At 42.7% G+C, this 27,604-nt stretch overlaps 3 protein-coding genes across 11 annotated transcripts; all 3 read right to left on the bottom strand.

The window, feature by feature from the left end:
- Positions 1–10,697: 10,697 nt before the first annotated feature.
- LOC120110695 lies at positions 10,698–11,788 on the bottom strand. The gene is made up of 2 exons (XM_039126287.1): positions 11,193–11,788; positions 10,698–10,701 (listed from the first exon to the last, which is right to left on the bottom strand). The coding sequence occupies exons 1-2, from the start codon at positions 11,786–11,788 to the stop codon at positions 10,698–10,700; spliced, it is 600 nt and encodes a 199-aa protein (XP_038982215.1).
- A 4,334-nt stretch (positions 11,789–16,122) lies between these two features.
- LOC103718207 (exocyst complex component EXO70E2-like) lies at positions 16,123–19,872 on the bottom strand. Of its 3 annotated transcripts, none has more exons than XM_008806909.4 (2): positions 19,619–19,872; positions 16,123–19,524 (listed from the first exon to the last, which is right to left on the bottom strand). In XM_008806909.4, exon 2 carries the CDS (start codon positions 18,372–18,374, stop codon positions 16,419–16,421), a length of 1,956 nt encoding a protein of 651 aa, XP_008805131.2. In that variant the 5' UTR covers positions 18,375–19,524; positions 19,619–19,872; the 3' UTR covers positions 16,123–16,418. The 3 variants fall into 3 exon arrangements, with proteins under 3 accessions (XP_008805131.2, XP_008805132.2, XP_008805133.2); XM_008806910.4 differs by having other exon boundaries at positions 16,123–19,475; positions 19,567–19,767; XM_008806911.4 differs by having other exon boundaries at positions 16,123–19,475; positions 19,619–19,767.
- A 5,612-nt stretch (positions 19,873–25,484) lies between these two features.
- On the bottom strand, positions 25,485–27,401 carry LOC120110615. Of its 7 annotated transcripts, XR_005511801.1 has the most exons (4): positions 27,016–27,401; positions 26,575–26,612; positions 26,404–26,481; positions 25,485–25,790 (listed from the first exon to the last, which is right to left on the bottom strand). XR_005511801.1 is itself a non-coding variant. In XM_039126134.1 (3 exons), exons 1-3 carry the CDS (start codon positions 27,175–27,177, stop codon positions 25,659–25,661), a joined length of 372 nt encoding a protein of 123 aa, XP_038982062.1. In that variant the 5' UTR covers positions 27,178–27,401; the 3' UTR covers positions 25,485–25,658. The 7 variants fall into 7 exon arrangements, 3 of the variants coding, with proteins under 3 accessions (XP_038982062.1, XP_038982063.1, XP_038982064.1); XR_005511799.1 differs by having other exon boundaries at positions 26,404–26,612; XR_005511802.1 differs by lacking the exons at positions 26,575–26,612; positions 27,016–27,401 and adding an exon at positions 26,844–26,882.
- Between the last annotated feature and the right edge of the window lie 203 nt (positions 27,402–27,604).

Below are 27,604 nucleotides of genomic sequence, written 5' to 3'. Positions count from 1 at the left end.
ACCTTGGTTCTCGAAGAGTTGAGGGTAACATTGTCGCATCTCTTCCTCCAATTCCCAGGTAGCTTCCCTTTCAGTGTGGTTGGTCCACTGGACTTTAACGTAGGGAATGGTGCGCCTTCGCAGGATTTGTTCTTTTCTGTCTATGATGCGCAGGGGAGCCTCCTCATAGGTTAAATCTTCATTTAATTGCAGAGGCTCATATGGCACCACATGGCTGGGATCCGGGACATACCTCCGTAACAAGGAGACGTGGAAGACGTTGTGTACGCCTGATAGCTCCGGGGGTAGGGCCAATTTGTAGGCAACCTTGCCTATCCTGGCAAGAATCTCGAAAGGGCCGATGTAGCGAGGACTTAGCTTGCCGTGTCTTCCGAATCGGGTAATGCCCTTCGACGGAGAAATTTTCAGGAAGACAAAGTTCCCCTCCAAAAATTCCAAGGCCCTTTTTCCTCTGTCAGCCCATCTTTTCTGTCTGTCTTGGGCAGCCTGAAGCCTTTGATTAATCAGGAGCCTTGGAGACTGGCTCCTCTCCTGGTGCGAGGTCGATAGCAAATTCGATCTCTCGGTCTGAGGGTAATCCCGGTAATTCCTCCGGAAAAACATCCGAATATTCTCTGACTACTGGAATATCCTCCAGTTTTGATCTCTTTCTGAGCATTCTTTACACAGGCCAGATAGGCCATACACCCCTTTTTCAGAGCCTTTCCAGCTTTCAAAGCGGAAATGAAGTGCAATGTGGGAGCACCCTGAAGGGGTATGTCGCCCTGAAAGAAAAATTCTTGCTCCCCATGTTGGGAACCCGCCCATGCCGCAGAAAATTAAAAATTTTTCAGATGCAGCGAAAGAGGCATGCACGGGGTCATACGTTCATCTCATGAACGTTATTTCAAAAACCGTTCGTAGATGGATTAGGATTAAAACTTTTTAAACAATTAGGAAGATCAGATCTTCACCTTTGTGCGGGTAGATGATCATCGTAAACTGATGATCGTGGTTTAGGATGAAGGTTCGCTTGAAGTCGTTCAAGTGCCCGGCCTCTACGGGTATCCACACGAAGCAGAAAACCGATCCAAGCTTTCTATCTCCCCGGGGTGCTAGCTCCCTTGCAGAGATAACTTTGATGGCTGATATCCTCCCTTTCAATCAATCCTTGATTGTGCTTGGAAGGAGGAAGAAGAAGGATGAAGAGAAGAAGAGGAACGAAGCCCTGCAGCCTTCTTTTTCTTCCTTGCGTTGGAACCAAATGGTGGAGGAAGAAGGAGGCCACCAAGATCCTTTTCTTCCCTTTGTTGTTGGTGGCTGAAAAGAGAGGAGAGGAGGGTGGCCACGTGATGGAGAGGAGGAGGGCTTCACATATGAATTAGGTCAGCCCCCAAGCCTCCTCTTAAATAGCATCTAGGGCTCCTATTTGGTTTAGTCCAAATCATGAATCAATTGGGTTCAATCTATGCTAGTCCTAATCCAATTAGAACTTGAATGAACCATGACTCAATTGAACTCTTCAATCCTAATCTAATTAGGAGCCATCTTGATTCATTGGATTAATAATTAATTGGGACTTAAGAAATCCTAATCCAATTAGGACTTGTTTAATTCTAGTCCTAATCCAATTAGGACTCTAATTTGAATTCGAAGTCCTAATCCGATTAGGACTCTAGGAATCCTACTCCAAGTAGGAATCCAAATTTAATTCAAAACTCCTAATCTAATTAGGATTATAGGAATCCTACTCCAAGTAGGAATCCTAGTCCTACTCCTAATAGGATTCCCAGTCCAAGTAGGAATCCCAGTCCAAGTAGGATTCCTGTCCTAATCCAATTAGGACTCTATGAATCCTACTCCAAGTAGGACTCCTAGTCCTACTCCAAATAGGATTCCCAGTCCAAGTAGGAATCCCAGTCCAAGTAGGATTTCTAGTCCTAATCCAATTAGGACTCTATGAATCCTACTCCAAGTAGGACTCTTGTTTTAAGTCCAATTAATCAATTCCCTTTGTTCCTTCTTCAACTTATTATCAATCAAATTGATTACTTGTGATTCCTAATCACGATTCAACCATCGGATCGGTCATTACTTCTAGTGTGTGTGACCCCATAGGTTCTACTCTGACTGGTAGTGAGATATATTATGATCTCTATCACAATATCATTGAAAACTCCTTTCAATGGATTGGAACGATTCCAACTCTACTCTTTAGGGTTTATCGATCATCGAGATAATCCCTGTGAGTCCCACCATCCACCAGTGACACCTAGCAGCATGTAGTGGCTACCCAGTAGAATAGAATGATGAACCTCTAGGTGCAGTTATCGTGTGATACAGTCCTACTATCGTGGATCCCTACAGGACGGAGGTCATGGATAACTCGTCAAATCCCTTCGTCTGTCATATGTCAAGATTTATTCGACTCGAGTTCGATAGTGGAAAACTCTTTCTCCACTTTATATTACTGCCCTGGCCAAGGTCTTAGAACTCAGTCTAACAAATCACATAGGATCACTCCTCTTCTATTAAGGTCGATAGATTCCATGTAAGTGCATACCCTACTCCTACAGTGAACTTACTGCAGCCAATCTACACTACAAGGACCCATATGACTAGAGACCATGTATACGTGTAGTCAAACTACAATAACCTTACTGTGAGTAGCTGAAGCACCGCAGGTCAAAGGACCAGTCACACTACTGCAACATCAAGCAAGTCACTGACGAGTGGATAGACATCCAAGTGACTTCTTGTGTTGGTCACGCTCAGTACCCTTGTTCTCTAACAAGCACCTGCACTATCACTTCAGTGTCCCTACACTGTGGACTCAAGTCTCGTCCATCCATAAGGAAAGCAATGTGTGTACTAATCAGATCGATCACCGTCCTCGTGATGATCTATTGATCAGGAGCATTTAGAAATTAATCACCAATGATACATGGCTCAAATTCTCAACTCTTGAGAATATGTATCATCATCTTATTAATTCCTTGGACGATTCATAGACACATAAACAATATGAATGAAAAGAATGCCCATTTATTAATCAATAATAATAAAGTCAAGTACAAAATTATGTCCCAGAATTAATAATGTGTTAGCCAGATTGGCTTCTAGGGCATACTTCTAACAATCTCCCACTTGCACTAAAGCCAATCAGCCATAAACCTAAGCCCCATCTTCTCAAGATGCGCTTCAGTTTTCTGCCGACTTAGCTGCTTAGTGAATGGGTCCGCCACATTTTCTGTGGAGTCTACGCTCTGATACCAGTTTGGAACTCTTCCAATTTATTGAACTACCATTGCACATATTCTGATGTAGACTTTCTATCATCAATATGTGTGCATCCTTCTACCTTCAACTCTGATCTTCTCCCAATGACCAAGAACATGTCCTTAGTTCTTCTCAAGTACTTAAGACTGTTCTTCACAGCTATCTTGCACTTCTTGCCTGGATTTGACTGATATATGCTCGTGACACTCACAGCATGTACTATATCAAATCACGTATATTGCATGGTATATGTGAGGCTCCCTATAGCCGAAGCATAAGGGATCTTGCTCATCCGTTGAATCTCTTCATATGTGTTGGGGCACATCTTCTTGGAGTGATTTATCCCATGCCTAAAGGGTAATAATCCCCTTTTAGAGGTCTTTCATGCCGAACCTCTTCAGCACTCCCTCTATGTACATATGCTGTGATAGGACAAGCATCCTCTTAGATCTATCTTTATAGACCTTAATTTAAAATATAGGATGCTTTTCCAAGGTCTATCATGGAGAATTCCTTACACAACCAAAACTTGACCTAAGTTAGCATGGAAATATCATTGCCAATTTGAAGGATATCATCCACGTACAATACGAAGAATGCAATAGTCCTCCCACTAACTTTCTTATAGACACATGGTTCCTCTTCGTTCTTGATGAAATCAAACGATTTGATTATATCATTGAAACGAGTGTTCCAACTCCGAGATACTTGTTTTTGTCCATAGATGAACCTTTGCAGCTTACAGACCTTGTGATCACCATCATCGTATCATGATATGCTGCAACAACAAGCAATATTCGAATGGACTTTTGCAATGCTACAGGTGAAAAGTATCCTTATAATCAATGCCTTCGCACTGACTATAACCTTTCGCCACTAGCCTTGCTTTATAGGTCTCTACCTAGCCATCCAAACTTAATGTTCTCTTGTAGATCCATTTACACCCAATAGGTACTATACCTTCTGGTGGATCCACTAAGATCCAGATTTGGCTGGAATGCATGGAGTCCATCACTAACTTCATCGCTTCCAGCCATCTCTCAGAATTGATGTCTAACATCGCCTCGTTGTAGGTTTTAAGATCCTTACCTTGATCCCTATCTCTCATGAGAAACACTTCCTCTACATCCTCTGTAAGCATACCTAAGTACCTTTCAGACGGACGGGAGATCCTACTATATTTTCGAGGTGGAGGAGGTACTACGTGTACTGGCTTAAATAGGTTCTATAGGCACAATGGCTCGTTGCTGTTTAGAGACTTTCTCTTCAAGCTCAAATTTTCCTCCCACTATCTCTGTCAAGGATAAACTATTTCCATGAAGATAGCATCTAGGTTCACAAACACTTTGTGATCCTTTGGGACGAAAAGTCGTATCCTAATGACTCTTTAGGATATCCAATAAAACGAGCATTAATTGTCCTATCCTCTAACTTGTCCGCCTGTTGTCGCTTAACGTGGGCCGGACATCCCCAAATCTTGAGATGACCAAGACTCGGCTTCTTACCATGTCATATCTCATATGGTGTGGTAGGAACGGACTTTAGAGGGAATTCTATTCATTAAGTAAATAGCTGAAAATAGGGCATCTTCTAAAGAAACAAGGATAAATCAGTGAAGCTCATCATGGATCGGACCATATCCAATAGAGTTCGATTCCTCCTCTCCGACACTCCGTTGAACTGAGGTGTACCAGGAGGAGTCCATTATAAAACTATACCATTCTCCTTGAGATAATCACGGAACTCTTCACTAAGGTATTTACCTCTTCAATCTGATCGAAGAACCTTAGTGAGTTTTTCTGTATGTTTTTCTACTTCATATTTAAACTCTTTGAACCTTTCAAAAGTTTCAGATTTGTGTATCATACACATATCCATATCGTGAGTAATCATCGGTAAATGAAGTAAAAAATTATAACCCCTAGCCTGCACATCGAATGGGCAACACACATCAGTGTGTACTAGGATAAGTATTTCAGTGGACCTCCCTGTGTCCTACAAAGGATAACTTGGCCATCTTTTCTTGAAGGCAGAATTCACAAATCAAATATGACTCGAAAGTCAATGAGCCCAAAAGCTCATGTTTCTCCAATTTGTTTATTCTGTCTTCTCCTATATGGCCAAGCCTGAGGTGCCACAAATACTTTAGTTTTATCTCATTTTTGGATCTATTAGATCCTATGGTATTCACTGTTTGCTCAGATATATTCACAGATACATCCATATGTATGTGATAGAGACTGTCAATCATAAAACCACATTGAACCTAATTTATTTCTCAAATAAATGTAATAGCATTCTTAAAAAGATCTTTCTGTGCTAAGATACAGAAATCAAATTTCTGCTAGCAACAGATAACAGTTCCTAAGTACCCTGAGCATATCTGACATACCTTCTGAAGGTCTGTCACCCTTTATGTTCTTTATGCTTTTCCATGTATGTAGGACAGTTCCTCTTCCAATGGCCGTCCATGATGCAATGGAAACATTTTTCCTTGCAATTGGCCTTTTTCTTGGAACTTCCTTATTTGGCATTTTCTCGGTCTTCTGTTTCTTCGCAGGCTTTTTCTTCTTCCAAATAGACTCTCTCTTGGAAGTAGAAACTAGCTCGACAGTGAGAACGATGCCCCTTGAACTCTTCAAGGCCCCTAAGGTAGTTACCAATTTATTTAACAATTCTGTTTTGGTGCATACAATCTTGTTCATATGGTAATTTACTATAAACTGTTCATATGAAGCTAGAAGGGATTGTGGGATCAAATTCATTTGCAATTCCTTGTGCATGGTCATGCCGAGCTTCTCAAGCTTCTCTAAGTCCTTTATCATGGTCAAACCATGATCATGGACAGACTGTCCATCGCGCATCTTTGCCTTGAAGAGCCTCTTGGACACTTCAAAACATGCTGCGCGACTCTGATCGCCATACAACTCTTGCAGGTGATTTAATATGTTCCTGGCAGTCTTCATGTTCTCATGCTGGCATTGTAATTCATTGGACATGGATGCCATTATGCAGCACCTAACCTTATTGTCATTGTTCGTCCACTTTAGCATGCGTCTTACGCTGATCAGTGATCGGACAGATTGGTAACATAGGGATTCCATGGTCTAGCACATACCCTAATTTCATAATTCAAAATTATTTTTGAAATTTGCTGAGCCAGTCTTTATAATTGGGTTGGTATTGCTCCTAGATCAGAATACAAATGATGAATCAGAGCACATGGAGCCATCTCATTATTTTCCTGGGTTTGGTCAAACGGTTGTTCTATAGGATATGAGTTAAAAGTCTAGAAGCTGACTTTATAATCCTCAGAGAGTAAAGATTCTAGTTAGAATTTTGTACTTGATCCTAATTTGTTCTAGGGTCTTTTAGAACAAATGTACCTCCCACTATTTTCTCGAATCCCTCACACTCTCCTGGTAGGGAAACGGAAATCCTACGCGACTAGGGTTTCTAGTGGGTACTGCGGTCCCACCGATTTACATGCCACCTCACCTAACAGTTATTGGTGACACATAAATTGATGAATGTACAACTCTTGTACAATGCTTCTCAAGCATGTTGCAGTGCTACTTGGTCTCTAAGCCATGAAGACCTCACCTAACAGTTATTGGTCCCATTTTTTAGTTAAGTCAAACCCACCGTATAACCGTAGGAATAAAGTCGTCATTGGGTCCTCACCTAACAGTTATTGGTGCCCAACCCCACCTTTACCCTACAACATCTCATATCTATAGAGAGGTCCAGCCCCCCGATGCAACTTGCCCACTGTATCCAGCCGAGACAAATCAACATCAGAAAGACCTTAGCAGCTCTACTACAGTGGAAGACCTATTGACTTAATATTGGTTAATCAGGTCTTAGTGTTTGCAACTTGAGCTCTTCATAAGAGGTAATCGAACAATTGGCCAGGTAAGCAGGTGGGAGGCTCCCCTTACTCAGAGAGTAAGGTCCTAATTAAGTAACCACCTTTCATACTTTCCTAGACACCAATTAGATCAATTAATCTAATATGACCCGTTCATGTTGGTTCACTCTCGACTTGATTGAGGAGGTTTTAGTTTAGGTCTCTTTCGATTGGCAACTCGCATCTTATGCACACTTCTATCTACCCGCTATGCATAGGCATAAACATTAAACATCCAGGCATATATATAAGAAAGTAAATGTAACTGGTGATGATCATGGATCCAGGATGGGTCATAGTACAAGCACATGCACGTCAATTGGTTTGATCGTCTTCAACTCTTGACTCGATCTTGATCCCTTAGGTTCAATTGTAATCAACTCCTTGATCCATCTTCAATCAACCTATGATCTCAATCCGCACAAGGCTTGCTTGTAGGAGGCATACATCGATCAACCATCGACGTGCAACATACATTACAGATTACATCCCAGATAAAATTCAAAATAAAAGAATAATTACAACCCTTTTTCGATGAGACACGCAGGTCTCTAATACATGAATTTAAGATGCTCGCAGGCATCTGGAAAAATGATTTACATGTTATCACATAACATCACAGAACATTTCAGGCATTGCAGAACATTTCAGCACATTCACAAAAGGGTCATCCATGATCATCACCATTCGCATCACATGCATAATTTTAATTTACAGATCTGAAACTTAATTGATTACCTCATCTCATGAGTCGCTGATCATGCAAGGGATGATTCTTAAATAATTGTAATCATATTAATTACATAACAGAATCATTAATCAATGCATACCAAAATTCAGCATGCAGAAAAATTCTGCAACATGAAATTCTGCATGCATAAAAATCAGCAGGCATAATCCTTTAATTTTCAGATCTAATATGCCTTGATTCTTTTAATCCTAATCATAATCTACGAAGCCTAGGCTCTGATACCACTGTTGGGAACCCGCCCATGCCGCAGAAAATTAAAAATTTTTCAGATGCAGCGGAAGAGGCATGCACGGGGTCATACGTTCATCTCATGAACGTTATTTCAAAAACCGTTCGTAGATGGATTAGGATTAAAACTTTTTAAACAATTAGGAAGATCAGATCTTCACCTTTGTGCGGGTAGATGATCACCGCAAACTGATGATCGTGGTTTAGGATGAAGGTTCGCTTGAAGTCGTTCAAGTGCCCGGCCTCTACGGGTATCCACACGAAGCAGAAAACCGATCCAAGCTTTCTATCTCCCCGGGGTGCTAGCTCCCTTGCAGAGATAACTTTGATGGCTGATATCCTCCCTTTCAATCAATCCTTGATTGTGCTTGGAAGGAGGAAGAAGAAGGATGAAGAGAAGAAGAGGAACGAAGCCCTGCAGCCTTCTTTTTCTTCCTTGCGTTGGAACCAAACGGTGGAGGAAGAAGGAGGCCACCAAGATCCTTTTCTTCCCTTTGTTGTTGGTGGCTGAAAAGAGAGGAGAGGAGGGTGGCCACGTGATGGAGAGGAGGAGGGCTTCACATATGAATTAGGTCAGCCCCCAAGCCTCCTCTTAAATAGCATCTAGGGCTCCTATTAGGTTTAGTCCAAATCATGAATCAATTGGGTTCAATCTATGCTAGTCCTAATCCAATTAGACCTTGAATGAACCATGACTCAATTGAACTCTTCAATCCTAATCTAATTAGGAGCCATCTTGATTCATTGGATTAATAATTAATTGGGACTTAAGAAATCCTAATCCAATTAGGACTTGTTTAATTCTAGTCCTAATCCAATTAGGACTCTAATTTGAATTCGAAGTCCTAATCCGATTAGGACTCTAGAAATCCTACTCCAAGTAGGAATCCAAATTTAATTCAAAACTCCTAATCTAATTAGGATTATAGGAATCCTACTCCAAGTAGGAATCCTAGTCCTACTCCTAATAGGATTCCCAGTCCAAGTAGGAATCCCAGTCCAAGTAGGATTCCTGTCCTAATCCAATTAGGACTCTATGAATCCTACTCCAAGTAGGACTCCTAGTCCTACTCCAAATAGGATTCCCAGTCCAAGTAGGAATTCCAGTCCAAGTAGGATTTCTAGTCCTAATCCAATTAGGACTCTATGAATCCTACTCCAAGTAGGACTCTTGTTTTAAGTCCAATTAATCAATTCCCTTTGTTCCTTCTTCAACTTATTATCAATCAAATTGATTACTTGTGATTCCTAATCACGATTCAACCATCGGATCGGTCATTACTTCTAGTGTGTGTGACCCCATAGGTTCTACTCTGACTGGTAGTGAGATATATTATGATCTCTATCACAATATCATTGAAAACTCCTTTCAATGGATTGGAACGATTCCAACTCTACTCTTTAGGGTTTATCGATCATCGAGATAATCCCTGTGAGTCCCACCATCCACCAGTGACACCTAGCAGCATGTAGTGGCTACCCAGTAGAATAGAATGATGAACCTCTAGGTGCAGTTATCGTGTGATACAGTCCTACTATCATGGATCCCTACAGGACGGAGGTCATGGATAACTCGTCAAACCCCTTCGTCTGTCATATGTCAAGATTTATTCGACTCGAGTTCGATAGTGGAAAACTCTTTCTCCACTTTATATTACTGCCCTGGCCAAGGTCTTAGAACTCAGTCTAACAAATCACATAGGATCACTCCTCTTCTATCAAGGTCGATAGATTCCATGTAAGTGCATATCCTACTCCTACAGTGAACTTACTGCAGCCAATCTACACTACAAGGACCCATATGACTAGAGACCATGTATACGTGTAGTCAAACTACAATAATCTTACTGTAAGTAGCTGAAGCACCGCAGGTCAAAGGACCAGTCACACTACTGCAACATCAAGCAAGTCACTAACGAGTGGATAGACATCCAAGTGACTTCTTGTGTTGGTCACGCTCAGTACCCTTGTTCTCTAACAAGCACCTGCACTATCACTTCAGTGTCCCTACACTGTGGACTCGAGTCTCGTCCATCCATAAGGAAAGCAATGTGTGTACTAATCAGATCGATCACCGTCCTCGTGATGATCTATTGATCAGGAGCATTTAGAAATTAATCACCAATGATACATGGCTCAAATTCTCAACTCTTGAGAATATGTATCATCATCTTATTAATTCCTTGGACGATTCATAGACACATAAACAATATGAATGAAAAGAATGCCCATTTATTAATCAATAATAATAAAGTCAAGTACAAAATTATGTCCCAGAATTAATAATGTGTTAGCCAGATTGGCTTCTAGGGCATACTTCTAACACCCCAGGCATCCGAAATACCACCCTAGTCCATGCCCAAGATAATATCAAAGTCTTGCATGTCAAGCTGTAAAAGATTTGTCTCTAATTCTCTTTTTTTTTTTTTTTCTATCTGAATTATGCAATCTCTATGTTTAGTGTCAACAATTGCGGTTTTCTGAAGGGGTGTAGCAACATGCCATGGTTCCACTAATTTCTCAGATGTGCTATGTAATTGTCTGGAAAAGCTAACTGACACGAAAGAATGCGTAGAACCAGAATCAATTAGAATGAGGGCAGGAACCGAGTTGACCAGAAGTGTACCTGTCACCACCTGATCGCTAGTACTGGCTTCCTGTCGAGTCAGTGCGAAAACTCGAGGGTTACCCCTTGATCTCTGGTCCTCTGGTGCAGTGTGTCTGGGCTCGTCCTTCTTTCGACTCGGGCAGTCGCGGGCGATGTGTCCTATCTGCCCGCAAGAGAAACAAGCTCCGGTCTTCATTAAGCAGGGTCCGCCATGGTTCCTACCGCAGGTGGGGCAGCTTCTGTTCTGTTTCTTCTTGGGCTCCGACCCCTTGCTGCCCCCGGACCTACTACTCTGAGCTCCCGACGATCGGGTCCTTTTCATGTCTTCTCTCTCCCTCCCGGACCGTATCAGGTTAGCCTCAACCTTCAAGGCTCGGTCCAGTACATCTTTGTAGCTTGAGAACAGATGGGAGGATATTCGGAATCGAATCCCGTACCTTAATCCCTGTTCAAACCGGTTCACCTTACTTCTCTCCTCCTCCATGAACTGGGGGCAAAATCGTCCCAGCTCGTTGAATTTATTGGCATACTCCAGAACAGACATCCGGTCGGTCTGGGTTAGCGCCAAGAATTCATTCTGCTTAGACTGGTTGACTGAATCCGGAAAATATTGGTTGTAAAACAACCTCTTGAAGTCCCTCCATGTAAGTCCGTCGACAGCATAGGCTGTCTCCATGGCCGTCCACCAGAACTCGGCATTCCCCTTCATCATAGAGGTCGCCAGCCGGACCTTCACCTCATCGGGGAAAAGAAGAGCTCGGAACATCTTCTCTATTTCCCGGATCCATGCTTCTGCTGCCATAGGGTCAGGCCCACCCTCAAAGGTCGGAGGGTTTAGTCGGCGAAACCTCTCATAGCAGGTGCCTGCCGGTGGCATAGCGGCCAGCTGCATCATCTGTTGCTGTTGCAGCACTTGTGCCATAAGCTGATATACCCCGGCAAGGCCTGCTTGACCTGCTGCAGATCGTGGAGTATCTGGGGGAACCGACTGCTCACTAGGCTCCGGGGAGGGTTGTCTCCTGTCGTCGTCCATATCTCTCGAACAATCGCCTTGCAGTCAAAAGTTCTCATAATAAGATTACAATAAACTAGCATATTATAATATATATATATATATATTTTGACGGTGACATTCTTAACTACCCCTTTCCTTAGGCATTTTATGGTTATTCTATTGTTTAACCTAAGGCTCTGATACCACTAGATGTCATGCCCCGGACCCGGATCCGTGACACGGCCGTGCTATTGCCGACTACTGCCCACAATAGCACGCAGCCTCATACCTGGGTAACAGGGTAGTCAAACCAACCAAATCTTTTCATATGAAAGCATTCTTAGTACAACATGCTGGTCAGTACCCAAATACAGAGCTTCTATGTAGTTTATGTACACAAAAGTATACTTGCTTTACCCCAAAAAAAAAGAAGCCCTGATACCAAATTAACGTGTCTCTGGCAGCTATCAGTGGTGAGGATCTGAAAGAAAAAAGTAAATAAACGGATATGAGCTACACGGCTCAGTAAGTAATCATACATAATCTTACCGGATCGAACATAATGGTAACCATGTTTATGCAGGGTTTGAGAAGCTGACATGCGTATTATCTCACAATTTATCATGGCAAAATATGTATGCTTAGAAAACAAAGCAGTATTTTCAGTCAAACAGAATTTTCATAAAACATAAGAATTTCATGCGATTAGCATCATTTAAAGGAGATAGCGGTTTTAGCAAAATACAACATTTCATATGGATATATTCAAAAATCCGTTGTAAAACAATGTATGCTTTGGCCAGGCACGTTCATAAATGTCACGGTCCGCCTGCAAAGGGCACGTGACTATCGGGCCCATATGAGGGGGAAACACGGGGCTCCCCTGCCAGATGTTGGCCGGTTCCGGGGCTTCACGCAAGCGTCCTTCACCCCTCACCGATTTTGCTTCTCCCCAAAAACGCATCTGCAGGATTTGGAAGCACCCGCCTCATATACCCAGGCTTTGAAACGAGCCTCATGATCATGCTTCAAATATCATTTTCATAAAGTATGCATATGAAACCGTGCCTCCGGCATGCCGTGGTCCATTCTCTCGGATGCTACTGCGAAGTCCATTCGGCCACTGGCGGGGCCAGCTAGTCATTCTCGGCCACTAGCAAGGCCAGCGAAGTTATTCTCGGCCACTAGCAAGGCCAGCTCAGTTGCATTCGATCAGTAGCATCTTTGAGCCCATTATAATGCCTCTTGGCTAGATAGTATTTCGTTATACTAACTTGCATGCATGATTAAAATATAAGCATAATCATGGTGCATACATGGCCATAGTTTATGAGATTAGGCAAGTTACTTATCCATCATAACATATCATGCATGAATAACACTTTAAAAACTTAACAAACATAGTACTCATATGATTCACAATAAGATTAAAATAGATTACTTACTTTCTTCACAAATCATGCATACAAATCAAATTGTATGAAAAATACTGGTTCATCTTATAAAATGTAATACAAGATCTACGATAAGATTAAGACAGATTACTTACCTCAATTCGCTTTCCAAATTTCTCAAGTCCAGGTGACAAATCCTTAATCACCTAAAACAACACCATAGGGATCACATTATTCCCCATTTATTTATTATAAAATTTCTTAGTTCATCATACTATGAACTTACTTGTTTGGATCCCATCCAAGGATCTAGCCCAAGTCCAATTTACCCAATTTAGAGCTTTTGGGGCTCGATTTAAAACCAGATTAGGTCCACATGGGTTGATTGGGCTTGCTGGGGTCAACCTGTCATGAACATGGTTCGGACCCAGCTGAATTGGGTTTAATTGGGTCCGGATTTAGCCCAATTTACTTAATTTGGGTTCATTCAGGCTTGGTCGGATTCAGACCCAACACCAATTAGGCCTAATTGACCCATCCAATCTGATTGGGCTTGGATCGACCCTTCATTTGGGCTCACCCAATCGATTTGAACCATTTGGGCCTAACGGGTTTCGGATCTGGACTTGGATCCGACCCGCTAGCCCGTTAAGGCCCCCCCTCTCTCTCTCTCTCTCTCTTTTTTTTTTTCTTCTTCCGGGAGCTTCCAGAGGCTTCGGCCCCCTTCTTCGCCCGTGTCTCTCCATCTCCCCCCTTCCTCCGGCTCCCTTCCGCCTTCCGGCTCCTCCCTCCCTTTCGTAGGCGGCCGGGGAGACGAAGCGCCCTCCGATCCGCCGGCCGGAGTGGTGCTCCCTTCTCGGGGCAGCGGCGGGGGAGGCCCGTCCCTGCTTTCCCCTTCTCCGAAGTGATGCCGGAGAAAAGGGGAAAAGCCGAGAGGGGAATCGACACCGTATCTCCTCTGGGGGCCCTCACCGGCTCCGACCACGGCGAGGTAGGGCCGTGGTCCGAGGTAAGCACCGGTCTTTCTCTCTTTTTTTTTTTTTTGTGTTCCTTGGCGGGAGCTGCACTACCCCCTCTTCGCCGGCCGAGAGGTGGGGGCTGAGGCTGGCGGCCTTGGGGCCGCGTCTGTCGCCGGCACGGCCAGGCCCGGCGGCCCCTTAGGCTGCCCCTCGGCCCCAGGGCGGCGGCGGCCGCGATTGTCACCCGCAGGCCGAGTCCGGTTGGGCTCGGCCCGGGTGGCAGTTGGGCCTGGGCTTGGGCCTTTCTCAGGCCGGCCCGCGGCCTGTGGGTCCGGCCCGCAGCCTGTGGGTCCGGCCTGCAGCCCGTGGGTCCGGCCCAGGGTTATCCTCCCAGTGCTCCCTCTTTCCTTCTAGCGCCGGTCTTCCTCCCTGTCCGGTGTACTCCCCTCTGTTCCATGGACGGAACAGAGAGGTGAACATCCGCCAGAGGGTTTCCTCCCTCCATTTCCTATCTAAAATTATACTTGCAGAGTCTTTACCTGGTTGTGGTCGGTCGAAGTAGTGCGGTGTCACCTCGGTACAAAGTCCCTCCTTCCTCTCCTAGGGCTGCGGGGGCACCTTCTACCTCCAGCTCCAGGGCCTAGCTCTCTGGTATAGAATTTCGGGGGTTAGAGAGTTAGGGAGGGTATATCAAAAATCAGGGTTAGTAGGTTTTAGGGCTATAAAAACTTGGCTTAGGATTTGACCCCAAGGAGAGGTGGCATCCTCTCCTTCCTCAGAGCCCCGGGAGCCACCAGCTGCCCTCCCCTTCCGGCCAGCTCACAGCTCGGCTGCCGAGGGAAGGAGGAGGTGGCGGTTTTCTGTTGTGCATGCTCTGTGGGGGGTCTCTCCGTTGGCCACCTGGTGGTACTGTCCTTTCAGCCCTCGGGGAGATGGCAGCCTACTCTTCTTGGGCCTGCAAGGCCTGCTAACCCTTCCCTGGCCCAATACTATTTAACTGGGCCCTACAGTATTGGGCCCGGTCTGTATTGGGCCCGGACATTACATAGATAACCTGCAACTTCCAGCTAGGATGCTCAGTTAATGATCCTCCTTCGAGAAGGAAAAGCTTGCGGTGTCACTGGTTTTCAATTCATAGAAATGAAAGTAGTGCAAGGAGGAATCATGCGAATACATGTCCAATTGACTTGATAACTTATGGTGCACGTTCGTAACTTCTATCTTTTTCAAAATTTATCATAAATTGCAGTATTATCTATAATTAACACAGACTAGTAGACTGGGTATATCTCCACTGCAACTTCAATGGATATCGCGAGCGATTCGTTCCTTCTATACATGGTTTATGGTACTAGCTTTGAAAGCTGTACCGATACTATCCTCGTACAATATCAATATAGGTTGATTCTTGGTACTGTTACTCGTAATATTCTTAGTATTGAGTTATTGGTTGACCGGTAGAACAGTACGGTATACTTGGTATGGGATGATATCGTCTAATGCGATGAATCATGCTTCTGTAGACTACTCGAATAGAAGCATCAGGTAAACAAGAAAAGCAGATCTTTATCAATCTCAACAATCTTGATTTTAAAGAGATTGCAACATCGTCTTAGTTTTGCAGCACATAGGACACCTGATATAAACTGATATTTTGATGCTCAGGTCTAATTTTTATTATCCTTGCATGATTAATCCGGCAATAAGAACAACAGCATTTAGTTTTTTAATCCATCACTAAAATTTTGCTTGCACATTGCTTATGGCCAAATAATTCCAAGCTAAAGGAGCCACAAGTTAGGAATTTCATGACTCTGCAAGCTAAAAACCTGCAGTTACCTGATCAAATTCTTGCATTGTTTGCTGGCAAAAAAATACTATTACTGTCCTAATTTATTCTAGCTGTCTGATTTATGAATTAATCAACCGTGTGTAACCTAATGACATGTTTAAGGACAAGAATCCAAAAATCTGGTACACCAAAATACATTCCTTTTTCCAACAGAAGACTGTTTCAATGTAAACAAGGAAATGAGAATACCATGATATGCATAATATATTTTTTTGATTGTATTACAAGCAGAGCAAGCAGCTCAAGAGAAAGAAATCGTGCTTATAAGTCACGATTAATATATATCATACAACAACAACCACAAATGGAGAAAAAAAATGGGAGATCCAACTTCTTCCGAAACTCACCATACATCACATGCATCAAGAATGGACATAAACACATTAGGAAAATTTATGTACATCAGCAAGGCCCAAGATGATCATGAAAGAAAGGAAGGGGAAACCAATGCTAATATGAAACTTTCACCTCCAGTATGGACACTGCAATGACTTAGGTAATCCCTCAAACAGATCTAATAAGTACCTCTCCAGATCATCTGGGCAGTACTTGATGTACCTGTCTCGGTGTCTTGTACCATCCAGATGGACAGAGTACCTACCCAGGAATGTCCGATATGCCTGCAGCACCTTAAGTGATATTGAGATCCTCAGTTCATCTCGAAGTTGGACATCTGGAATGAACCAAGCAGTCTGAATCCTGTAAACCTCTTCCAAAGCAAGGTTGAAACTTTTGAATCTCTCCTTAAGGACTGTGGTGGAAGGAGTGCTAGAACCTCGGCTGCAGATCCCCTCATCCTTCAAAAAAGAGAGGACTGGATTCCATGAGGCCCTCTCATAGCTTGTTGCATGCTGCCGGAACTTCCTTTTGTATGCACGAATCCACTCATCACCTAAAAAGTTTTGAAGATCAGAATCCACGACCTTTTGAAACATGTAATAAATGTTATTCATCATGAAGAAATTTTGTAATGGACCATCCTGGTACAACATGGATCTAACTTCCAGGTTTGATTCAAGAATCGAGGTCACTGACAGCAGATGCCAAGCCGTTGGAGAAGAATGAACAGAAGTGTCCCTCCGATCATCTTCTGCTGCTGAAATTTGATCATTTTCATGTAGGTCCTCAAGAAGCAAATCAAGAGTCTTTCCATAAACAGCAAGGGCTTTTATATAGTTCATGACATACTTTGTAAGAGGATGGACTCTGCCCCCAGCGAATGGAGTGGTTGATGTGTTTGATCGAATTGCATATTTGAACTCCATGAAACTCCCCCTCGCGGATTCACTTAATCTGAGTAGAACTTCATGACATTCAGTTAGGATGCTAGAGCCATACTCTCCCGGAAACAAAGCTTCTACGTCAACAAGAAGATCGTTCAGACACTCATACATATCAAGTATCCGGAACAGCTTTTCTGGCTTCGGAGGTCCAATGGCCACGGCTTCACCAAAATTGAGGAGTTGCATGATCGAATTCCTTGAGCTCTCAACAAAACAATAATCTGTCTCTGATCTTGTAATGTTTCCAAGGATAAGATCACAGAGGTGTTTTTCACTAACAAGGTAGACCCGGATGAACACCTTCATTGCTCGGTTCCACCACTTTGTTTTGATGCTTAAGACATTCCAATCCATCCTCAGAATTTCTTCAATGCCCAATTTCTCCATACCAAGAACTGCCAGGCACTCGTCAAGTTCAGCTTTTCTGACACTGATGTAAGCTTGACAACATTCCTTGTCATAATTTGACTGGAACATCAACTCAGCAATGGACTTAAGACTGGAAATTGCACTAGGGTGGATCAAATCAATCACAAAATCTTCTGAATCTCTACCAGCATCACTCTGAATCTCACCATCAATTGATTCATCATCAAATGAGCTGCTCGAGTAATCAGTCACAATATCCTCCTCTGTTGAATGAAAAGACATATGGTCAGGTTCCACAGGCTGCCGGTGCTGAACTAGAAGGTGGACAAGCACATCCTCAAGCCTTGACATTGCCATTTGCATAATACTATGGGAGCGGTTTAAGAGTTCAATTTGTTCCCCATCTTTATCACTGGACTGCAAGTTCCCTAAGTGTTCGATGAGTTGTCGGAGTTCATCCCCAGCTTGTAAATACTTGGCTATTTCTTCAGAATCCATATCTGATGTCATAAGCTGATCAGAATCCCAGATGAGGACTTTTTCCTCCAATATGCAAAGCCGCTCTTTAATGTCACTAATTCTTCTTTCTTCGAGCAGGGTCATGTCGGAGTAGCAGGTATCTAGCTCAGTAATAACATTGAACATTTCATCAGTAAGATTATCCATTTCTTCCAAGGGCTTTAAACTGTTCCCTGTCACAGTCTCTTGTCCATCTGCTCCAACAGCTACCACAGGTGCATTATCTACCACAGCACAGCACAGATTCATCCACACAATCTCAGCAGTATACAGCGATCTTAGGATTAAAAGGTAAAACTTGTCCTCCTTAACCCTATTTTCCTGATCTAATTAGCACCAAATCCCTGCTTCAGCTATACTCAAGCCCTTTCTTGATGTTCTCTTCAACAGATTTAGTCGCAGGATGAAGATGATTTCCTTGACAGTAATTCATAAAAATCCACAAAAAAAGAAGTCCCACACCAAAATATAATACAAAAACATGAAATGGGTATAGAAAAAGTGATTTCTGAAATTTAACCTGAGGAGAATTTCTTAGAGGATTTGTTTAAAATGGAAGAAGAGGAGTTCCTTGCACAACTAAATTCACGAACTAACACTTAGGAACAACTCAAAAAGTCTCAAAATAAAGAATAACTCGAATAACCCTTTGCTTGGAACTAGATTGACATAGATGGATGGAGAAGACTGCAGATGAATGATTCCGTAACAATTTGGCAACTTGCTCTCAGAAACTTGAAACTAGCATGAAGGACTAGACAAAGAAAGAGAGAGAACACACAACTGGACGTGCAAGAGGGAAGAATCAATCAAGACCAGATATACAACCACAGATGTCTGACCCAACTGAATGATCTCGTTCTGATCTCTATGTCCAGCGCAAAAAAAAAAAAAAAAAAAAAAAAAATTATGTAGGCATCAAATTTTAAGAACTAAAAAAATTCCAACCAATTCAAGCATAGCAATATGGAAAAACTCAATAAGATCAGGTTTAACTGAATCAATTAGCTAGTGAAACCTTCCAACGATTTAACTGAATCAATTAGCTAAGCTAACAAAACCAACTCTTTGCAAGAATAAAGCTTACAAAAAGTGTAGAACAATTACCGATAGAACCCCAGAAAAAACACACGAAAAACAGAAGCAGAGATTAGAACGAACCAAACCGAGAATCCAAAAGATCCCTAAATAGAGTTGTGGTTAGGGTTTCTGCTACCAGAAAAAGAAACACCTTTCTACGGTGTGATGCTTCCTGAGAGATTCTTCAAGGCTTCAGCGATCTTGCCTCCGTCGAATTCTTGGATTTCTAGACAAAGAAAGTCTCCTCGCCGTTCAAAGGGAAGACCAGCACTTCGAGTACCGCCAGCATAACCATTCAGGTCAACCAAACAGCAAGACTCTAATAAGTCGAAGACAAAAAAAAACAACAGGAATTGCGTACTTAAATCCTCGCGATCTGGATCCGGGAAAGCGGCAAATCCAAAGAAAATTACCACGAAGGAGAGAGACAAAGAATATCTAGTGGAATTCTTCTAGATAGGACAAGGGGAAAGGCGAGCTGAAGCTTCTCTGCTCTCCTCCAAAACGGCCCTTACTTCTTGTCCTTGCTTCTAGTCCTATTCTGTCGCTGAAACTTACGAATCGCATCGGCAACTTCTTCAGAAATACGATGATACGTGGACAGAACGGCTTGGACTAGCGGAATCCATCGGAGCCGTTCATTTAGGAAAAGGATAAGATATCGCCGTCGCAATATCTTCCATTGCAGCAGTTCATTGTCATTGGAATTCGGAGGAAAGAGGATGACATAATATTTCTCTGTCGTATCCAGAAGAATATAAGTAGGATATTCTGGTACGCCCTTAGTTTATAAAAACAAAAATCCACCGCCAGCATGAAACCAAAATTAAAATCAAATAATTTTTAAAATTAAAAAACTAAAACCAAAATCGAAAGACTGAAAGCTATTTTTTTATTTATTTCAAATTTTTTATACAAATAATTAAATTAAAAATATCATTCATAATTTTTAAAATATAATTTATTAAATATAAAAAATATTAAAAATATTAAATATCAAAAATGTTTAATTTTGAATTAGATTTCAGATTTGATCTCGGTTACAGTTTTGGATTTGAGAATTATCAAAATTTTGATTGAAGTTGAATGATTTTTAATTTTTAAATTTATCATTAAAACCATCCTAATTTATTTTTGCTTACCATCACCTTCGACCCTTAAAATGCTTGGATATCCATGCATGATCTGCCACAAAGTGTTTGATCCTGTAGGTGCATAAAAAGATCGCATTGGCAAATTCATTTTATATTAAATATTAGCTATTAAGATCCACTGTTATTTTAATTTCTGTGATATTATCTTTTATGGTTCTTGAAGAAAATAAATAAACAACCTTATATAAAATTGTGGCAAGAATACTAGTCGAGCGGATGAAACCCCTGCTCCCCGAAATTATCTACTAGCAGCAAGGTGCTTTTGTGGGAGGTAGAAGCATCTCCGATAATGTCATGTTGGCCCAAGAGATGATGTGAGATCTTCAGTGGGCTCCAAAGCGGCGGAGCCTAATGGCTATCAAGCTGGACATGAAACGAGCTTATGACAGAATCAGGTGGAGCTTCCTTAGAGGCGTGCCTTAGAGAGTCTTGGTGATGCGACTCATTAAGAGGAACAAGCTGAGTCAAGTATATCAAGTGATCCTTTGCACATTCCAAGTAGGCCTATTATAAGGTCCTAGGCTAAATGACTTAGAGAAGCTTTGATTGGGCTTATTCTAAACATATGGGCTAGGCAAGCTTCAAGTGGATCTACAGATATAAAGCTGGGCTTGAGCAATTCACAAGAAGTCATCAATGTCATTCAAGTAGAAGATGGGAGCTGTTGATGATACTTGGGCCAAATCTACCGCAAATGAAGAAGTCTTGCTGAATTTCATACATGGGCTGATTCATTTGAACCTCGACTTCATTAATTTGAGCTCAACATGGTGTTTTTATCTTCATTTAATGGGTTGCACGAATTTATGTAGAATTTTCATCATTTGAAACTTCTTATTAGTTGCTTTGTCTTTCCTATGCTTGGAGGGATGTTCCAAGGTAGTTAATTAATGCTTTGTGTTTTCAATGCTTGGAGAGGTGTTTCAAGATAGTTAATTAATACTTTGTGTTTCCCATGCTTGGAGAGATATTTCAAGGTAGTTAATTAATGCTTTGTGTTTTCCATGTTTGGAGGGGTGTTCCAAAACTAGTATTTATATTTGAGGTCATGTAGAGAATGGAGGACAATGAGTTTTTTTTTCTGAATTTTAGATTTGAGAGAAGCTTTCTCTTATGTTTTTCATTGAACTGCCTAAACTTATCAAGGATTGATCAACCTTATGGCGTTTCAGCACTTTGGGTCCTTGTTTTATCATATTCAAGGGTTCTAGTGGATTATCCAAAAATTTGGTTTTTGCTTTCTTGGGGTCAGAATATCATCTTGTTCATGGGTTTTAAGGATCTAATCCTTGTGGGTTCGCATCACTTGGTTTCCATGAAACCTAGATTTATTGGGTGTTGGGGTGTATTCAGGGACCGAGGTTTTCTAATCTGGTCAACGGCACACCATTCCCCTTCTTCAAATCCACCAGGAGGCTCCGGTAGGGATGCCCTTTATTCCCATACTTGTTCATCATTTGTTCTGATGTCTTGTCTCGCGCACTACGAGTTGCGTGCGCTGCCAAAGAGATGGAGGCTTACGTCTCAGCTCCAAAGGCCCAGCCGATATCTCACTTACTCTTTGCCGACGACTGTCTCCTCTTGACGAGGGCGCGGGTAACGAACGCACAGGCCCTCAGGACGGTGTTAGCCAATTATTGCATTGCATCGGGGCAGAGAGTAAATGCCCAGAAGTCCACCATCTCCTGTAGTCCTAGCACGTTGCCTGGGGCTCTACGGGGGATCCGGAGGATTCTGAGGATGCCAGAACAGGACGAGATCTGGAGCTACCTGGGTGTCCCGATCTCATGTAGGAGACTGCGGGTATCTGAGTGTGCCGGGCTGGTGCAACTTGTTCAGGGTAGGATGGAGGGATGGCGGGCAGCGTCTCTATCTATGATGGGTAGGTTGACGCTGATCAAATCCGTACTTGGCTCTATGCTCATCTATCTCATGGCAACACTATGGTGCCGAGGATAGTGCTACTGAAGATTGGGCGGCTACTGTGGGGCTTCCTATGGGGCTCGCATGGAGGCGGTCGAGGGGTGCACTTGGTGGCATCGGAGAGCATCTGCCTCCCATTCAGTGAGAGAGGCTTTGGGGTTCTATCTCTCCTGGAGAGACGGAAGGTGCTCATCGCCTGGCATGCAGTCCGATTCCTTTTGGAGCCGCAAGGGATCTGGATCCAAAGCATGGTAGCCCGCTATGGGCGGGTGGGCCCTGAGGCATGGGCCCGAGGGCGGAGATGTTCTTTCCTGTGGCAAGAGATTATAAGGTACCTGCTTACTGCGTTGGTCCACACCAGATAGCTGATAGGCGATGGGCGCAGTATTAATGTGGCTGAGGACCCGTGGGTTGATGCCCTCCCCCTGCGGCATTGGCCGACTATAGTTAGTGTCGAGGTTGCGAAGAGCCAGCATGTCTGTAATCTCCTTGTCTCAGGGGGGCTGCATGGGACGAGACTAGGCTGGTCCAGCTTTTCGGGGGCATCTGGCAGAGAGGGTTTGATCCCTCCTGTTACCTGGGTGTGAAGGTCCAGACGTGCGGGTTTGGAGCACCTGTATCAGGACCAGCGTCAGGGTCAGTGACCTCTCCCGCATTCTCCGGCGACAGTACGAGCCTGGGCCAGACTGCGCCTGGGTCTGGCGCTTGGGACTCTACCCGAGAGTTGCACTGTTCCTCTGAAGGTGGTCTGGGACCGTCTTCCAACGAGAGCAGTACTTAGTGGACGAGGACTGAGGATTTCTTCGATATGTGGGGATTGTGGTGTGGACGAGATGGTGGACCATGCCTTGTTCCAGTGCACACGGGCCAGGGCGACCTGGCGACTAGCAGGGATTCTGCGGTAGGTTCGGGCTGGAGGGACTAGTTTTTACAGGCCATGCGCTGATGTTTGGAGTCCCCACTGCTTTGCCAAGAGATGGCTCGAGTGATTTGCACATCCTACCAAAATTGGCTAGCTAGGAACGCTCAAACTTTTGGCGAACACAATATGTCGTCGAGACTTGTGGTGAAGAGTGCCCGTGTGCAGGCGGCGGAGATTAGTTACATCATACCTATCGAAGGGCCCATGACAGCTCAGGACATCTGGATTTCCCATTCTGCTTCGGCAGCATCTCGTACGATGTATTTCACCTAGAAGTCCCAACCCACGAGTTTCTTCAAGGTCAACTTCGATGGGTCTGTCTTGGACGGAGGTACGAGGGGTGGTGCGGATTTTATTATTCGGGACCCGTCTGCCAGAGCCGTGGCTGCAGGAGGTAGTCAACTCTTCGGCACATCGGTTCTGGGTGCAGATCTTAGGGCCGCTTGAGTGGGCCTTCACGTTCGGTGTGTTTTACGGACCAGTTCCATCATCCTAGAGGGGGACTCGGCCACGGTCATCAGCTGGATCCGAGGAGGTCCAAGGGGCAACGGTTGCGTCCACCCTTTGCTCCGAGATATCTGGGCAATGGTGAGGGATGGAGGGGCTTTTCAGGCCAAGCATGTCTTCCATGAAGCTAATGGGGCCGCGGACTGGGTGGCTGCTTATGTAGCCAGTCACTCGATAGTACCCTGTGGGCTGGAGATGGGGAGTTGTTCCTGGCACTTCGAGGTATTTTGTTTTTTGATTTTATTGGGTGCATCCGTACTCGTCTGGTATGATCCATCCGCCATAGCAAAAAAAAATAAAAATAAATAAATAAATAAATAACTAATAAATATATGAAGTCGTTGTCATTCAAAGGAGAAGCTATCATTATTGTGCATCTTCGCCGAAGTTTTAGTAAGAAAAATGCTTTGGGAACTGTACCCAGTATCAAAATAACGCTCCATTGCCGTACATCAGAAGGAGATCAGCCTGTCATATATACATGACACCAATTTTATAATTTGCACCAATTCTCCCACATTACAATTAAGTAAAAAGGTTCTTCAATTGGATCTATGAATTGATAAATCTATTGCACTTCTTAGGTTCTTCTTAAGTCATCTTGCTCTTTTCCTTCCGAGAAATTTATTTGATGCAAGGCGGGTTTTTTTTTTTTTGTCAGCATCTCTTTTTGTTAACTAAGTGAATAGAGATCTAAACCAAGTGAGCTATATTAAGATCAAAAGAAGAAGAGGATAAATGAACATAACAACTAGTGCTAAGCACATGTAATGCATATATGAGGAAGTATAGATAGTTTTTGGTGTTAAGACTATGGCATCCTTCAGGCCTTCCAGGTTCTACACAGGGCCTGCAGATGTGGAGGAGGTGTCGAATTGAATCATCTATGGCAATTCCTCTAACTGCCTACCATGCAATTAATTTATCCCAGAATTAGGAGTGTGAAATACAGCATTTGCATTAGTTTTTAGATGTACCCTATTACTTTCAGTGGTATGGATCAATTAAATTATTTGGTCATTGATAGTTGATGCTGTCCACTAGGGCCAGATTGTTTGATGATGAAGTATCTCATTTAAAGTCGAAACTTATGTATAAGACACACAATCTCACAGGACTTCTAGCTTGCTCATATTTTTACCTTAGATCATGCAGTATTATAAATTGGTCGATCATGAGGGTGATTTCCTCATAATTATTGTTGTTTAACTGGTTCATTGAGAAAAAGGAATTTGAAGAAATTAAGCGACATTACACTACAAAAGAAGGAATAACTCCCGGCGGTTTTTTTTGACTCTACCGACGCTTATAAGCGTCGGCAAATTCCCAGCCCACGCTTCACAAAGCGTGGGTCAGACGTCGGGCAGGTGGGCGTGGGTCGGGTTTAACCTGACGCGTCAAAAAAGCGTCGTCGGTCTATCCCGACGCTTTTAAGCGTCGTTTTTTTTATAAGACTCCGACGCTTATAAGCGTCGGCGAGAACGTTGGTCTATCCCGACGCTTTTAAGCGTCGTTTGTTTTATAAGACTCCGACGCTTATAAGCGTCGGCGAGAACGTTGGTTACTATGGTGCTAGGCCGACGCTTAAAAGTGTCGTTAAAGGCGTGCCAATAGTTTACGTTCTGGTTGCTTTTTCCGACGCTTATAAGCGTCGGCATTAAATTTTTTTTTTTAAAAAAAATTTATGAAAGTAATTTTTAAATACTCTGTGTACATTAAATTCTAACAAAACAATAGAAACAAATACACTGAATCACATATATAACAAAATACGAGTCACAAACAAGAACTTTGATTACATTCATATTATCATATTTGATTACATTGTACTTCAAAAACATTCTAAAAACATACAAGTCAAATTCCTACGTACACAATCTACAATATATATTAAGGGTCGGCATCATCATCTCTACAATATTGTCATTAAGCTTGGGGCGAGCCCAGTCAACCAAGCTCTGCTCCTTGCTCGAGCGAGTCTTGTCCACAGACCGGAGTCTTCTTAAGCTCTGCTCTGCTCCTTGCTCGGGCGAGTATTGTCATTAAACATTCTAAAAGATATTGAAAGAATTCTTGCGACTGCAACAACAAAAATTACCATTTATTGGGTTAGATTATATAATAATAGAAAGTGTGTGCTGCAAAACTACAATGAGCCTTGAGGAAGTAGGGTTCTAAGAGTCATAAAACATCAAGTAATCTCCACGAACGTAACATTCACAAATTCACATGCTAACCTGTCAGCTATAGTAAAACACTAGCTTGCAGAGTCATTAGATAATGCATAACCTTCAGCATTAAGAAGTTAATATCTGAGTCTTGCTAGCAGTTCTCCAGTATATGTAGGACCTTAACACATTGGGATGTTTGGTTGCTGAGTGCTTGAGAAAGAATTTGTATGGCCTGGAGAATAAAAACGTTAACAGACATCAAGAACTGTGTATGGTAAAATGTTGAAGAAAACAATATTAAACCAATGTAATTGGATACATTCAATGCATTAATACATCTTACCATGCACAGGACTTCGAAAATTATAGAAGTGCTCGGTCATGGCCAAGGAAAACCATCTGTAGTTTCAACTGTTATGCAACATGTTATATGGGAACATAGGGTGAGGTTCAATCTAAATATGCATCAAGAAACAATATGATCAATAATTTGAAAATGGTATCAAGTGATCCGTACGTACAAAGTCGTCCATAAATGCCAATCTGTAGTGATCCTGGGACAAGCTGGCAATCACAAAGCATAAGCCCTGCCTCCATGCCTGTTCCATTCAGAAAAAAGATTGATACAATCAGAAAATATAGAATATCTTGTCCACAGACCGGCGTCCTGTTAAGAGCTCAAGAAGGACAACCCCGAAGCTGTAGACATCACTCCTAGCTGTCAAGTGACCTGCTCATAGAATAAAATATGATTCAAAATGAACTCACAGCAATTAATTGGAAAAGCAAATGAATGGATGTTGCATTCCATTCTAACAATGAAGGGAAGCGGAAGAAGGCACATAGGTTTTGATAGATTCTACTTATCATGTTGCTCAAAAAAGATCTCATGATCATCATACAAGATTAATCAAAGGAATCTCGAAAATTTTAAAAACATACAAGTCAAATTCCTAAGTACACAATCTACAATATGTATCAAGGGTCGGCATCATCATCTCTACGAGTAGATGAAGTATCATCAACCTACAAGAAAAAAAAATATTTTAGAAACTAAAAATACGAAAGTCATCACGCTCATACAAGAATACATTATAATTACATAAAATATTCAAATAGATTTAGTTATGTACCGGAGGAGCAAATCTCTGCAAAAAGGATGAAATATGGTCAAGCTGATCTTGCAAAGATTGTATCTTCAACTCTTGGCTCTGCTTCAACTCCTCCATATCGGTCCTATGACTCTGACTCATCTCCTCTATCCTTGTCTCATATGACTGCTTTATCTGTGCCATCTCTGCCTTCAGACTACAAACCTCTGCAGTGCTACTACCTTATCTAGCATCTTGGGTATATCGGCTCACTGCAGACAACTGAGTGGGGGTAACTCCAACACCATAACCCCTCACTCGACCATAACATTCTGGGCCCATTAATTCGGTATAGACCTGAGCCTCGACGCGACTGGCCGCATCGGATGATGATGACTCCCCGACACGCTCTGAAATAAGAGTTGTAGCTCTTTTCTATATATCTCTCAAAAAAAAATGTCACATTAATATTTAAAAAAATTTAAATTTTTTTTAAAAAATATTCTGAACAAAGCAAAAATGAATACATACAACTATATCTCTCGACTCGTCCCGGACAAAGCTGCCATCTCGGTGAGTGTGGGTCATCTTATAAAACTCTACCTCACCAGGCTCCCTTCCATGCTCTACT

This window comes from Phoenix dactylifera, chromosome 4, assembly GCF_009389715.1.
Source record: "Phoenix dactylifera cultivar Barhee BC4 chromosome 4, palm_55x_up_171113_PBpolish2nd_filt_p, whole genome shotgun sequence".
Classification (NCBI taxonomy): Eukaryota; Viridiplantae; Streptophyta; class Magnoliopsida; order Arecales; family Arecaceae; genus Phoenix; species Phoenix dactylifera.
The sequence above is the reverse complement of the archived record's forward strand: the minus strand, read 5'-3'. Positions and strand labels throughout refer to the sequence as shown.

Excerpts from the sequence above, each read along its gene's own strand:
- LOC120110695 (XM_039126287.1), bottom strand. The coding sequence starts at position 11,788 with ATGGACGACGACAGGAGACAACCCTCCCCGGAGCCTAGTGAGCAGTCG.
- LOC103718207 (XM_008806909.4), bottom strand. The coding sequence starts at position 18,374 with ATGAATCTGTGCTGTGCTGTGGTAGATAATGCACCTGTGGTAGCTGTT.
- LOC120110615 (XM_039126134.1), bottom strand. The coding sequence starts at position 27,177 with ATGGCACAGATAAAGCAGTCATATGAGACAAGGATAGAGGAGATGAGT. Across the intron at positions 26,482-27,015 it reads TGCAGAGATTTGCTCCTCCG|GCATGGAGGCAGGGCTTATG; the intron begins GTACATAACTAA and ends TGAATGGAACAG. Across the intron at positions 25,791-26,403 it reads TGGCATTTATGGACGACTTT|TCGCAAGAATTCTTTCAATA; the intron begins GTACGTACGGAT and ends TTGTTGTTGCAG.